Source organism: Phascolarctos cinereus, unplaced genomic scaffold (genome assembly GCF_003287225.1).
Source record: "Phascolarctos cinereus isolate Bilbo 61053 unplaced genomic scaffold, phaCin_HiC Scaffold_1;HRSCAF=81, whole genome shotgun sequence".
Classification (NCBI taxonomy): Eukaryota; Metazoa; Chordata; class Mammalia; order Diprotodontia; family Phascolarctidae; genus Phascolarctos; species Phascolarctos cinereus.
In genome coordinates this window covers 204,122,722-204,138,894 of record NW_027555514.1, presented here as the reverse complement: position 1 = coordinate 204,138,894, position 16,173 = coordinate 204,122,722, and the positions used below count along the sequence as shown (strand labels likewise).

At 35.9% G+C, this 16,173-nt stretch overlaps 1 protein-coding gene across 2 annotated transcripts in view; it reads left to right on the top strand.

The window, feature by feature from the left end:
• CNTN1 (contactin 1) overlaps positions 1-16,173 on the top strand; it is a 272,757-nt gene that overhangs the window by 152,203 nt on the left and 104,381 nt on the right. For both annotated transcript variants that reach the window (XM_020975799.2, XM_020975800.2), the window contains exon 11: positions 12,514-12,664. In XM_020975799.2, the coding sequence (XP_020831458.1) occupies positions 12,514-12,664 (151 nt within the window). The remainder of the gene's footprint in view (positions 1-12,513; positions 12,665-16,173) is intronic.

Genomic DNA, 16,173 nt, shown 5'->3' with positions numbered 1-16,173 from the left:
ATTGCTATTACTTCATTGTCTGTGGTAACTTTTAGTAAGATGTAGTTTTTCTTCTTTGTCTCTTTTAATTAGATCTATTTTTGCTTTTTTTGTTTAAGATCATGACTGCTAACCCTGCTTTTTTTTCACTGCAGCTGAAGCATAATATATTCTGCTCCAGCCTTTTACCTTTACTCTATGTATCTCTCTTTCCTTCAAATGTGTTTCTTATAAATGACATATTGTAGGGTTCTGCTTTTTAATGCACTTTGCTATCCACTTCTGTTTTATAAATGAGTTCATCTCATTCACATTCACAATTGATTACTATATATTTCCTTCCATACTATTTTCTCACTGTTTACCTCTCTCTCTCTCCTTTCACCCTGACCCTCCTCAACAGTGTTTTGCTTCTGACCACCATCTCCATCAATCTGCCCTCCCTTCTATCAGCTCCCCCACTTTTTCCCTTTTCCTGTCCTACTTCTCTGGAGATAAGATAAATTTCTAGTTCCAACTGACTGTGTATGTTATTCCTACTTTGAGCCAAATCCAATGAGAGTAAGGTTCAAACAGTGCTCACCCCTCTCCCTTTCCCTCTACTGTAATTAGATCTTTTGCATTTCTTCATGTGATATTATTTACCCCACTCTGCCTCCTCTTTCCCTATTCTTCCAATACAATCCTTTTTTTAACTCTTTTTTTTTTATATCATCACTTCTAGTTCAACTTATGCCCATACTCTCTCTCTAGGTATACTCTTTCTAACTGCTCTAATAGAGATACAGTTTTTAAGAGTTCTGAAGTATCAGCTTAGATTCTTAAAATTTAGCCAATAGCTCACTAATGTTCATACTCCTTAATAGTCTGCCCAATATGACGGATGTTCTAATAAACCTTATCTTTGGCTGAGAGAAGGCTTGGGTTGAATTCTTTTGGACAGGAACTGCATGTTGTGATTTTGGGGTCCCAGCATCCTAACCCCTAAATCTCAACATTTTGGTGGACTGTACAGGGAAACTGCCTCATCCCAAGTTCTTCTCCAGCCAAGACTGGAAGGTATGTACGCCTCCCCTCCCTCCTTTCTTGCTTGCTCTGCAGTTAGGGTTGCTCTCTAAGCAGCAAGGCTTGGGGGTGCTTTTCGGGCAGACAGTTATGAGACTGTCTTGCACTCAGCCTGATGCTCTCAGGCTATCAGTCCACTGGTCAGTTTGAGGCCATGGACATGGGTACACCTTCCACAGCATAGAGGACAAAGACAGATGCCCTATCCAGAAATGTATGCCCAAATCTGTCAGTTCTCTTGGTGCTAGAGAATTGGGGAAAACTGCAGTTGCTTTTTGGTTCCCTGAGGCTTACTTATTCCCTTCCCTTTACACCCCTGAATTCTCCTTCATGGAGGTTACAGGGGAAAATTAGAAGAACTAAAAATATCTTGGCAGATTCTGGAGGTTTTGTGATTGATCATTAAGGAATTTTGAAACTCTTCCTTACAACCATGATCACTCTTTTCTTCCACTCCCTTCACTTGCGTCAAGAGGGTATCTGTTAACCCTTCTCATAGGAAAAGAGAGTTTCACCCTTTATCCCTCATCTTTGATTTTACTCTCCCCACCTGGGAAAGGAAGGAGGGGGGAGGGCAGCAGCTATGGCATGGGCCCCCCTGGCAATGGCCTTGGCCCTTGGGCAACCTTCATCTGGAAGCATCACCCAAGTTCAGCACATCCTGCTCAAGATAAGGAAGCTAACCTCTGAACTTGGGTAAGCACACTATTCTTAAAGTTATAGTTTTAAATGTTAATGATGAGATGTTGATTCTCTGTGTAAAGCAATTAGGAAATGAATTTAACAAAATTGAAGTCACCTGATTGTTAATGGGTTTATTTTCAAGTTTCAAATTGATGAACTTTTTGTGTTAGTTATGTCAAACAACTTTTCATAATTTAGTTACTGCTAAAATAATTTGGCTATTGTTGGTGATTGTTTTAATGTGTAAGCTAGTTTGGGTTTTGTATGTCTTGCTGAGAATTTGCAAGTGCATAGAAATGTCTAATGATTGGCTTTTTACACCAGGACAAATTTAAGTTTCAGATATAAATCCTGGAAAAGTTTTTCCTAAGCTGTGATCAGTGAAACTTGCTGTTTTAGGTAAAAGCTCATAGGATGTTATTTGGAGTTACGTGATGGGTCATAATCTATCAATAATCAATAATTCATCATTTGAGAGAAATGCCACAAGCTACTCAGAGAATGCGATACTGGTGGGAATTCAGCATCGAGAAAAAGCTGAGAGTACAATTTAACCTCAGTCTAAGATGAAATCCTCCTGGCTCAGTTTCCCCATTATGCTCCTTTGAAAAGGAATGTTACCCACCTGGCTATTCCTGAGTCTGGCTATGAGGTAGATTTGATACTGCATGGTTGGAAAACTGATTTTTATGAATCCAAAAAGAGCTAAGGACTTGTTTTATCCTCTCATATTTGGGCCCTAATTCTAGTCTCTGCTTCCTATCTGGGCCCTGCAGTCTTTTCTGTCAGATTTGTGTCTTCCAGACTACAGGCCATTCACCTACACTTGGTAGCAAAACAGTGGGTACCAGCCAATGTCTTCCTATCATTCCCTGGATGTAGCCTGTGCTCGGTTCCAGTCAACTTCTTCTTTTGTGACTCCCGTTAGGCAGGGACAACTCTATGCCCCTTGCCAGCAGGAAGTAGTTTCAGAAGCCAAGACCTTTGCCCCTTACCCCCCAAAAATTTGGGTCCCATTTGTTTGAGGGGGGAATGATGAGGACGGGATCTGGATGCCAGTAAGGAAAAGCCCTGAACTTTCCCACGTGGTCAAGTCTCTGATGCTTGCCTGAGGCTATAATCCCATCAACTTGCCTTCCAGAATATCATGTTCCAACCCCTCCTATCCTTTAATTTAAAAGCTGTCAAATCCTGTGTAATCCTGACTGTGGCTCCTTGATATTTGAATGGTTTCTTTCTGGCTGCTAGCATTATTTTCTCCTTGACCTGAGAGCTCTTCAATTTGGCTATAATATTCCTTGGAGTTTTCATTTTAGGATCTCTATCAGGAGTTGGTCTGTGCATCCTTTCAATTACTATTTTACCCTTTGGTTCTAGGATTTCTGGGCAGTTTTCCTTGATAGTTTCTTAAAAGACGATGGGGTTTTTTTTGATCACTGCTTCCACATAGTCTAATAATTTTTAGATTATCTCTCTTTGATCTATTTTACAGCTCAGTTGTTTTTCCAATGAGGTATTTTACATTTTCTTCTATTTTTTCATTCTTTTGATTTTGTTGGATTAATTCTTGATGTCTCATAGAGTCTTTAGCTTCCACTTGCCCAATTCTGCTTTTTAGGGAATTATTTTCTTCAGTGAGCTTTTCTACCTCCTTTCCTATTTGGCCAATTCTACTGTTTAAGGAGTTGTTTCCTTCTATGAGTTTTTGTACATCTTTTACCATTTATTTTGTTTGCTTTACCAAGCTGTTGACTCTTTTTTCATGATTTTCTTGCATCACTCTCATTTCTTTTCCCAATTTTTCTTCTACTTCTCTTATTTGATTTTAAAAATCCTTTTTGAGCTCTTCTAAGAGGACTTTTTGGGCTTGACCCCAATTTGTATTCTTCTTTGAGGCTTCACATGTAGGCAATTTGACATTGTTGTCTTCCTCTGAGTTTTCTGAGTTTTTTGTTTTGATCTTCCCTGTCACAATAGAAGCTTTCTATGGTCAGGGATTTTTTTTTGGCTAATTTTCCAGCCTTTTCATGACTTTTAAAGTTGAGCTCTGCTCCTGGGTCACAAGGGGCACTTTGCAAGTTTCTTTCACTAGGGACCAGGGGTCTGGTCACCGGCTTTTGGTGCCTCCAGGGCTGGGTGCATGCTCACTGAGCTGGGATGACCTGTTCTAGTCATGTTGGGGGTTCTAGGGCTTGCCTGCTTTACTGGGGTTGGAGACCTCACAGCTGGCCTGGTCTGCTGCTAGCCTACTGAGCCAGGAATGCAGGGCTTATTTGTGCTGTGGTTTAGAACCTCCTGGTGGCTTGCCTGAACACCACCTCTGCTGGACTACCCTCCCCTTTTACCGAAGCAAGACAGACCTTTTCTACAGTCCTAAGTTATGCTGGGCTGGAAAATTGTTTTACCTCATCTTTTTGTGGGTTCTGTCACTCCAGAATTTGTTTACAGGTTTGATTTAAAGTTGTTTCAAGGAAAACTAGGGACAGCCCAGGCAGCTTCCTGGCTTTTCCTCTACTGCCTTGGCCCTGCCTCCTAAATCTATTTTTTGAAAAAAAAATCCTTAGAAATATAGTAAGCTATTTATTGAGGACAGAGGTGAATAAAGTTAAGTCAAAATAAAATAGAGAAGTGAGGCACTTGTTGCTTAAGAGCAAAAATCACTTTGGCTTAAGTTATATGTATAGATCAGGACAACATGGTGCCTTGACTTTTCTAAATAATTGTCTCCATTTTTTTGGTTTTTCTTCTCATGTGCAGATACAGTCACAATGCCTCTTCTGCTTTATTATCAAGTTTTAAAATGCAAGTAATGTTGATTTGTATATTAAATAATGTAAAATGTGTGTATGTGTGTGCTTATGTAAGATAATGTCTAAGTGGGGCTTCTAGGTAGATTGATTAGATATCTTTGGAATCCAACCCACCCTTCTCCAAGGAAAACTGATTTTTGTCTTGAGAGAAGATGGGGAAAGGGCTTATCCCTTTTCTTTCCTTTCTCCAAGGGGCACATCTGACTAAAATTATATCTATCTGTCCCTCCATAAATATTGTTCAGTACAATTCAGAATAAAAGTCATCAGCTTATATTTGCCAACTTAACTTCTTTTCATCCAATGGTGGTTCCATGAAAGACAAAGAGTGGATAGCACATAAACCCAACAAACAGAAATTGGCATTCAATAGATTAGAATGTATCATAGTGAATGAGATTTTCAGAAGGGAGAGAGACCTCAATCTCACACCAAAGGCTTTAGAGAGGCAAGCTGGAAACAAGGACATATTGAAGAGCCAGTTTGCCCTACACATCTATCATTCTTCCCTCTCTCTATCATCCTTAAAGGCTGTGTTAAGCCACACATGTCTTTCTCTAAAACAGCTCTGGAACCAACTCTGCTCCTCCAAGAGTTCCACAGTATTGATTTAGCATTCTGAGTATTTTACTTATGAGTTAGGAGTCACTTCTCCTTTTGCATAAGCAACAAGCAAAATACCCCAGGCTTAGTTGGAAGGCCACAGTAAAAGGAAGCCTAGAATAAAGGAGGTTGGAAGGGTTACAACAAAAAATTGCCATAATTTAAAAAGGAAAAACTCATGATACTATTGCTTTCACCTATTTTCCAAAAAGCACAGTTCTTTACTAAACTTAAAATAGCAATGAAAAAATTCATATTTTTCATTATATTATATAATTAACATTTCATGTTAATTATATAATTATATTAATTCTATACAATAAATTCTATAACCATTAATTCTATGTGATAATTATGTGATAATATGAACATTGATTATAATTTAAATGAATTCAGTTATTAGACATCCCAATTTTTCTTTAAACATGGAGTAACTGGCTAAAATATTTGAATCTAAAAATTAGGAGAAAATCAAAACTATAATAATAATATAATAAGCTAATAATATATAATATGTAATAAATTAATACATATGTTTAGTCTGCAAAAATTGAATTCAGTGGTCCTTGTGAGACTTGCTGTCCTTAAAGTTACCCCAGAAATTTAGGTAGAGGACACCAAATAGGGATTGTAAATTTAGGTAATGGACCAGGCACTCAAACTTTCATTTTCTCTGAGAAACCAAAGAAACAAATAGAAAAATCTTTATTAAACATTGATAAGAAGGCTATGATTTTCATTCTATAGGAAAATTTTAAATGACGACATACTACATGTCAGAAAGTGACACCCCAAATGAGGGGTTAGTCTGGCTTTAAAGTAGAACTTATGCCCAAATGTCCAGCTACTCTGAAAAGTTTACACAGATAATAGGCAACGTTCATAGCGATTTTGGACAGAAAAGTAACATCTCTCACAGTGAGAAAAGATGGGTTTCTGGGGAAATATTTGTAATGCAACTAGCAGAATTTATAACCAGTATGAGAAAACACTCTATTCAAGGGCAGGGAGGAAGTGAAGGTCAATTTGCTCTAAGGCAGCAGAATTAACAATAATGGATCATAATAATTTTAAAAATCAGTCTTTACCCACATATCTTCTGGTGCTATTTTTTTGAATTGTAGTAAGTATCCACACTTAGATGGAGGGACCTGGATTTCTTGGAACTAAGGTTTTCCTGGATACAGAGTAAGATATTATTACCAGTCAGTCAGGCAGTCCAGTTTTGTCTTAAATCTGGTCTGTAGTTGACCTTCCAAAAGGGTTAGAACACTCTATGAGATAATGGGCAATGATCATAATTAAGTATATCCAGAGTGAATTTAGAGGGTAGAAAGACATGGAAGGAATCTAGAACAACAACAACAACAACAACAACAACAACAACAACAAAAAACAGATAAGCAATACAAGTAAAAATAAAATATAAAAGAATAAGGCATCTATGTTAATGTCCAGTCAACTGTTTACTGCATGAAGTGATCTACTTTTGGGAAGCATTTTTCTATAGTAATTTTGAGTCAAAGGGGTTATTCTACACTACTGACTACAAAGCATCTGATTCAAGAGGCCTTCTTTCTAAGAACAATGTATAGAGCACTGAACCTTTCAGGGAGACCTGATTTCAAATTTGTCGTCAGACATTTACCAGCTGGGTGATCTTGGGCAAATTACTCTGTCTGCTTATTTCCTCATCTGGAAAATAGGGATAATGATAGTACCTACCTTCTTAAATCATTATGAGGAGAAAATGAGATGTATGTAAAAGTGTTTAACAAAACCTTAAAAGCTCCATATAAATACCAGCTACAATCATTATTATTATTATTTCTTTATTCTTTTATGATATTCTGTAAAGGACTTCTGTACTGGTTTTTTTTTTTGCATTTTATGAATGTTTTAAATATAGTGGAACTTAACAATATATGCTGTTGTTTAGTTGTTTTAGCCATATCCTACTTTTTGTGACCACATTTGGGATTTTATTGGTATAGGTACTGGAGTGGTTTATAATTTCCTTCTCCAGCTCATTTTATAGACGAGGAAACTGAAGCAAACAGGGTTAAGTGAGTTGTGCAGGTCACACAACTAGTAAGTATCTGAGGTTGGATTAAAATCAGGTCTTCCTGACTCCAGGCCAAGTGCTACTGTGCCATGTAGTTGCCCCTAAAGGTATCTTATTTCTATGTTATGAATTTCTTTTTTCTTTTGTTGGACTTATATTTTTGAATTAATGATTTTTTTCTGAAAAAAAAGAAAGATCACTTCTCTGGGGTTTTTGCTTTAATGAAATCGATAAACATTGTCTTATAAGAATCCATTTTCTTGGGGGTTAAGCCAAAATGGTAGAGAAAAGTCAGGAACTCACTTGAGTTCTCCCAAATTCTCCTTCAAATAACTTTAAATAATGTCTCAAAACAAATTCTGGCACAGAAAACTCACAAAAGGACAGGGTGAAACAATTTTTCCATCCCAGGACAACTCAGAAGGCTGGCAGGAAAGGTCTGTTGCACTAGTGGAAGAGTAAAGTATAGGCTCTGACAAAACAGAACGGTCTGTAGCAAACTAGCAACAATACTTGGAAGTGACTGAAATCAGTGGTAGCAGTAATTACTTTTAGAACTTTTAGCCCACAGGTAGTAAGGAGGTTAGACAACTGGTCAGAAGGAGGTTACAAGGGTCCCTTTTCTGGCACTATGTGCTGGACTCTGTTGCATTGCCCATACTCAGATCTGGGTTGCAATCCTGGGTCACAGTCCCAGGGCTAGGAGGAGCACTAGTACAACAGAGCTTATAGTTTCAGGAGATGGAGGAGTCAGGTTATAATACCAGGGTGGAAAAAAGAGGTTGTGGTTACTCACACACCAGAGCACAGGTTAGGAGAGTAGTAAACATGCTGCTCCTTAGTTCGTACTACTTTAGAAGAACTGAAAGGTTTTTTTTAAAATACATATATATTCCTATTAAACATATTTTCACATTAGTGATGTTGTAAGTAAGAATTAGAACCAATAGGAGGAACCACCAGAAAGAGGAAACAAAACTCAATAGAAGAAAAAAAATAGCATATAGTGTGCTTCAATTAGCATTCAAACTCCATAGTTCTTTTTTGGGATGTGGATAGCATTAGAACTGAAAGTTTACAAACCTGTAGAACTAGCTGCACAAAAATCCTGACTACTTTAGCAGAATTAAAATTCAAGAAATGGGACAGGAAAAAAATAAGCAAAGAACAGAAAAAAAATTCTTACAACAGGAAGTTACTATGGTGACTGAGAAGATCAAGATACAAACTCAAAAGAGGACAACAAAGTCAAAACTGCTACATCCAAAGCTTTAAAAAAAACTGAATTGGTCTCAGGCCCAAAAAGAATTCCTGTGAGAGCTCAATTTTTAAAAATCAAGTAAGAGAGGTAGAGGAAATATTGGCAAAAAAAATATTAGTGATGTAAGAAAATCATGAAAAAGATTCAACTGCTTGGTAAAGGAAGCACACACACACACACACACACACACACACACACACACATACACACACACCCTGAAGAAAATAACACCTTAAAAAAAGGGAATAGATTAAATGGTAGAAGACGAACAAAACTCCAATGAAGAGAACAATGCCTTAAAAGGCAGAATTGGCCAAATGGGAAAAGAGGTACAAAAATTCACTGAAGATAATAATTTCTTTAAAATTGAGAATTAGGCAAATGGAACCAAATGACTTCATGAGACATCAAGAAACAATAAAATAAAATCAAAAGAATGAAAAAAAAATAAGAGAAAATTGTCATGGGAAAAACAACTCACCTGAAAAATAGATTGAGGAGAGACCATTTGAGAATTATTGAACTACATGAAAGCCACAATGAAAAAAAAGAGCTAGACATCATCTTTCAAGAAATTTTCAAGGAAAATTGTCCTGATATTCTAGAAACAGAGGGTAAAATAGAAATGGAAAAAATCCACTGATCCCCTCTTGAAAAAGATCCCAAAATGAAAACTCTCAGGAATATTATAGCCAAGTTCCAGAGCTCCCAGGTCAAGGAGAAAATATTGCAAGCAGCCTGTAAGAAACAATTCAAATATCATGGAGCCACAGTCAGGCTAACACAAGATTTAGCAGCTTTCACATTAAAAGATCAGAGGACTTAGAATAGGATATTCAGGAAGGCAAAAGAGCTAGGATTACAACCAAGAATCACCTACCCAGCAAAACTGAGTAAAATCCTTTTGTGGAGAGAGGGGATGGATACTCAATGAAACAGAGGACTTTTAAGCATTCCTGATGAAAAGACCAGAGCTAAATAGAAATTTTGGCTTTCAAATATAAGACTCAAGACAAGCATAAGAACATAAACAGGAAAGAAAAATCAATCATAAGGGATTTGATAAGGTTAAGCTGTTTATATTCTTGTGTGGGAAGATGATACTGGTAACTCCTAAGAACTTTCTCATTGTAAGGCAGTTAGAAGGAATATACCTAGACAGTGGGCATGGGTATGAGTGTAATATGATGGAATGATTAAATTGATTTAATTAAATTAAGCAAAATTAAGGGGCAAAAAAAAGGAATATACCTGGAGAGGGGGAAAATGAGAGGTCTGTAGAATGGGGTAAATTATCTCACCAAAAGAGATGCAAAAGAGCTTTTACAGTGGAGGGGAAGATGGGGACAGTGGACACATAAACCTTAGTCTTGTCAGAATTGGCTCAAAAAGGAAGTAACATACACACATGGGTATAGAAATCTATTTTATCTTATAGGAAAACAAGAGAGAAAAGGAATAAGAGAAAGAGGAGGGTTAATATAAGGGAGAGCAGATTGGGGGAAGTGGTGGTCAGAAGCAAAACATTTTTGAGGATGGACAAAGTGAAAAGAGAGAGAAAAGCATAAACAGGGAGGGAAATAAGATGGAGGGAAGTTATTAATCATAATTGTAAAAAAAATATAGTAAGTTTCTCTGATAAAGGCCACATTTCTCAAATATATAGAGAACTGGTCAAATTTACAAAAACAAGAGTTATTCTTTTTTTTTTTTAAGTCAATTGGGGTTAAGTGATTTGCCCAGGATCACACAGCTAGTATCTGAGGTCAGATTTGAACTCAGGTCCTCCTGACTCAGGGTTGGTGCTCTATCCACTGTGCCACCTAGCTGCCCCCAAGAGCCATTTAAAAAAATATTTTATTAATTTATTTTGATTTATCAACAATCACTTCCATATGCTTTTCAGTTTAAAATTTTTCTCCCCCTTCCTCCCCACCATCCTCCCCAAGATAGCACACAATCTGATATAGGCTATACATTTACATTCCTATTAAACATATTTTCACATTAGTGATGTTGGAAGTAAAAACTAATACCAATAGGAGGAACCATCACAAAGAGGAAACAAAACTCGACAGAAGAGGAAAAAAAAAGATAGCAATTCAACTTCCATAGTTCTTTCTTTGGATGTGGATAGCATTTTCCATCATGAGGACTCTGGAGATGTCTTAGATCCTTGTATTGCTGAGAAGGGTTAAGTTTAGCAATATTAGTTATTGTACAACATGGCTGTTATTGTATACAACGTTCCCCAAGAGCCATTCTTGAATTGACAAAATAGTCAACGGACATGAACAGACAGTTTTCAGACAAAGTAATCAACACTATCTGTACTCTTATTTAAAAAACGTTTGAAATCACAGAGAAATGTACATTAAAATGACTCTGAGGTACTACTCCACACCTATAAGATTGTTTAATATGATAGAAAAGGAAAACAACAAATGTTGGAGAGGATGTGGAAAAATTGAGATGCTAATGGGTGATTCAATCATTCTGTAAAGCAGTTTGGAACTATGCCTGAAGAGCTATAAAACCATGCATAACTTTTGACCCAGCAAAACCACTACTAGGTCTGTATACCAAAGAGACAAAAAAACCCCAAAACAAAAAAGGAATATGTACAAAAATATTTATAGCGGCTCTTGTGGTGGCAAAGAATTGGAAATTGAGGGGATACCCATCAAATGGGGAATGGCTGAGCAAGCTGTGGTTTATGATTGTGATGGAATACTATTGCACTGTAAGAAATGATGAGTAGGGTAGTTTCAGAAAAACCTGGAAGGACTTACATGAACTGATGGAAAGTGAAGTCAACAGAATCAAGAGAACATTGTTCTTAGTAACAGTAATATTGTATAATGATCAACTATGAATGACTGCTATTCTAATCAATACAGTGATCTAAGACAATTCTGAAGGACTTGATGAAAAATGCTATCCACTTCCAGAGAAAAAATGATAGAGTTTGAGTATAGAATGAGGCATAATTTATCATGTTCTTTATTTTTCTTGCTTTTTTGTTTTGCAACATGGCTTATTTGGAAATATATTTTGCCTGATTTTGCATGCGTAATATATTGCTTGAGTGAAGGTGAAGAAGGGGGGAGGGATAGAATTCAGAACTCAATTTTTAAAAAGCATATTAAAAAAACCTTTTTAATAGAAATATTAATTTTGATTTATAATCTTACTTTGACACACCAAATTCTGGCTAATGTGAATAAAATGGGCAATAAAAATTGTCAGGAATGATTTTATAACATCAGCTAGCTCAGCCAGTGGTGTTCTTAGTGATAAACATGAATAATACTTATATCCTTCTCATTGCTTTTTGACTATATTGCTAGATCTGGAATAAAATTGTTCTAAAAATAAAATATTATTAAAATCAGCCTTATGTTATATGAAACCATTAGTAGTAGGCATTTAAAATAACTTTAAATTATTTTACTATAAGGAGTCTAATAATATTTTCTTATAGTGAAGAGTTTGCTACTGAACAAAACTAGAGAATCCTAGAGTCTTAAAACTGGGGTCATGATAAGGCAATGATGCTTTCAGAGATCCTATTTTGAGATAAATTTATTGGTGCCTTCCATAGAGCAGATACCATAGACCATGGAATCCTCAGTGAATTAAATGGATCTTTATCACACACACACACACACACATACACACATATCTGCTTATTTGCTAATTGACATTTGATTGCTATTTCAACTGAATTTTTCACAACGTAGATGGGCCTGAAGTATCCAATTATGACTAAAATGTCATAATTTACATTTACAATGTATGATTACAATTTCATTTGTAGTTGTCTAAACATATAATTGCAAGGAAGTAATGAAGTGAGAATTTCTATTGGTCACTGGTTGTTAACATTTAATACTAAAAATAATTACAATTCACACTCACAAAGTACTTTGGTAAAAACTTTTCTATATGTTGTTTACAGTAAATAAGAAAATTAAAGAGAGGAAATTTTGAATGGAAAAAATAATAAAATAATACAAAAGTAATAATTGTTGATTTTCCTTTAGCTATGGCTCCCACCTTTGAAATGAATCCTATGAAGAAGAAGACCCTGGCAGCTAAAGGAGGACGTGTTTTAATTGAATGCAAACCTAAGGCTGCACCTAAACCAAAATTTTCATGGAGTAAAGGAACAGAATGGCTTGTTAATAGTACTCGGTCAGTTCAGAAAACTTAAATACTTTCAAGTTCAATGTTGTATAAAACATTTCATATGATAGAGAGCCAGGTTTCACATGATCAGTATGTTACTAAGGAAGAAGAGGCTGAAATGCTAAGATTAAATGGAGGGATCATGTGTGAAACTATTATGCTGTACCCTGGTCAAACCATTATAGTAATATGTAAAATTCCATAATTTGTAAATTTAGAAAAATTGTTAGTAGGTCCAAAGGATATGTTAAGATGATGATAATGATAGTAATGACATAATAATGTTTAGGTAATGAAGTAAATAATATCTAAAATAATACTTAAAATTTTAGGAAGCTTTTTTCAAATTTTCGAGGTATTTTCCATTGTTAAAATCTCATTTTTTACTTGGAAAATATGATGTATTTAGAGCAGGTTAACATTTCAGTTCACACATGCAATTGTTGAAGCATTTTTGTTGTACAGTGTTTCAGTTGTGTCAGATTCTTTGTGACCCCCACTTGTGGGTGTTTTTTTTTTTGTGGCAAAGATACTAGAGTGGTTTGCCATTTCCTTTTCTGGCTTGTTTTACAGATGAGGAAACTGAAGGAAAAAGGATTAAGTGACTTGTCCAAGGTCACACAGCTTCTAAGTCTCTGAGGTCACATTTGAACTCAGGTCCTCCTGACTCCTGGGCCAGTATTCTATCCATTGTGCCACCTAGCTGCCTCTGTATTGAGGCATAGAGAAGATAACTGAGTATTAGTTGTCAAAGAAGGGAGGAATGAATCTTCTTGGAATTTTAAAGGCTGGAATATATATATATATATATAATACATAATAAAATTATATAGGACACAGTCATGATTTTCATACTTATGGGCCATTTCTGTCTTGACGGGTAACTCCTAGGGAGTTGTCTGAGGAACTGAGAAATTAAATGACTTGTACAGGGTCACATAGCTAAATAAGTGACAGAGCAGGGATTTACATTAACATCTTCCTTACTCCTTCTTGACTCCAAGTCTGCTCTCTCCACTCCTTCATAGAGTATTAACTTTGGAAGATATTTTAGAAATCATGTAGTCCCACCTCTTCATTTTATAGACAAAGAATGAATAAATGAATGAATATTTAAGCACATATTGTGTTCTAGGCACAATGTGAGACTTTGGAAGTAAATAGAAAAGGGAGACAATCCCTGCTTTCAAGTGACTGACATTGTATGTATACAATATGTGTAGGGGAGTGAAGAGAGCTTTGGTCTAAGCAATCACCAAAATTATGAGTGGAACCAAAGGGAAGTGGATTGTCATATGTAATGATAGTCTGAATTTAATTACTGTTTCCAGAGCAAGAAAAAGAAAGTATGTATATGGAGGTGGTAATTATAGGCATGCAGTAATAGGATGAGAAGCTCAGGTAGCTCTTATTTTTGGTAGGTGGCTGAATGGGATATGAAGCATGGTCTAGGGCTGCCTAAATAAATTAGGTGAGTTTTCTTACACTCACCCACCAATCAGGACTTTAACTCTAGGATGGAGTACCAAAATTGAGTGGATTAACTCCTCCAAGGGTGGGGTTGGAGGATGTATTCTAGAGGTTTCATCCAAAGAGTCTCTATGCCAGGGGGAGATAAGAGGACAGAAAAGGGCAGAAGATGTCCTGGTAGGCCCTGGTTTCCTGTTAATAATGAATCCAGAGAGGTGAGGTGATTTTCCCAAGGCCACTTAGCTAGAGCCAGGACTAGAAGATAATTTTCCTGACTTAGTCAAAAGCTCTTTCCATTTTATATACCTTCAAATCTTATATAAAATCTCTATAGGAAGATTGATATAGCCAATGGACATCTAGAAATATGATTTAAATTTTTATCATTATATGTTAATGTAGATCATTGTAACTGATTCTCCTAGGATATAATTTGTGTTGAAAATGTCTACATAACACATGAAACAAACTTAGTTTGATTCTTCCAGGACCCATCTCTCTCTCTGACTTATTTTTTTTATTTAGTTCATATTTTAACAGAAATACACTTTGGATAGGAGAGACAACATAGATCTTTTGGATTAAAAAGCGTGTTTCTGGTAAACAAATTAAATATTTTTAAAATGAAGCTTGAGAGTATAACACTTATGGTATTAGATAATCTCATATCACTCATTCCTTAAATAAATATAATCAAAAGCCATATATATATATATATATATATATATACACACACACATATATATAATATATATGTGTATATATATGTATATATACACATATATAATCTATTCTATCTAGACACAATCAGTAACCATATCTTGAATTAGTATCTTTAAAGAAGAATCTGTGAGGTACTTTGGCATAGTAGAAAAAGCAGTGGCTGGAGCCAGAGGACCTAGAGGCAATCCTACCTCTGAGGTTTACTCTGTGATGTTGGACAAGTCACTTACCTACTTGGTTAATCTCAGTTTTTTAACCTATAAAATGAGGGGATTAGACTAAATGGCATCTAGGTTCCTTCTGCCTATTGTTCTGTGATATAAAGATAACAGGTAAAAGGGATCTGAGAATTAAAGAAAAAGATTTTTGTCTAGGAAGATAATGTTCACTTTTAAAGACTGTTAAATTCCATTGAGCTCAGATAAGTCAGATAAATTAAGTATTATAATGTTGGCACTAGAAAACACAAATTTAGTTTATATATTTATGCTTATCAGGTTTCTGTTACTGAATTAGTCACTTAACCCTTCAGTCTTAGTTACTAACCTGTAAAATGAGGGGACTGGATTAGAAGGCCTCTAAGATCCCTTCCAGCTCTAAATCTCTGATCCTATTATTGTAATTTTGCCTTCAGCAACTTATGTGAAACACCAGGTTTATTGTTTTGTTTTTTAGCCATTTGCAAATGAGAGTAAAAATTGGCCAGAATATGAGGAGGGGACAGCAAAATATGGTACAGTAAAAATTCTTATTGAAAACTTATTATTTGTGTTACTACATTTACAACTACATATATTTTAGGGCAATAAGATGGCCCAGTGGATAGAGCACTGGGCCTGGAGTCAGGAAGATAAATTTTCCCCGCTTCAAATCTGGTCTTAGGCACTAGCTGTGTAACCTTGGGCAAGTCACTTAGCCCTGTTTCCCTCAGTTTCTTCATCTGTAAAATGAACTGGATAAGGAAATGGCAAAATGCTCCATTATCTTTGCCAAGAAAACCCCAAATTGGGTCATAAAGAGTACAACACAACTGAAAAAATGAGTGAACAACAATGAAACACCCCTCTTCCATGGAGTAAAAAAGTACTTTGCATGTCTTGGTTTCAGATCATGGCTTTGTTACTGTTACTCATGTTACCTTGAGTGAGTCATTTAATTTATTTGGGCCTCATTTTTCTCATCTGTAAAATACCAGAATTGTATTTATGATCTCTAAGGTCCTTTTTATTTCTAAATTCTCTGATCTCATGAACCTTAACATCTTTGTGAAATAGATCTCTTCTTCAAATTGGACAGGAATAAAAGAGAAGGGGAAGAAGACT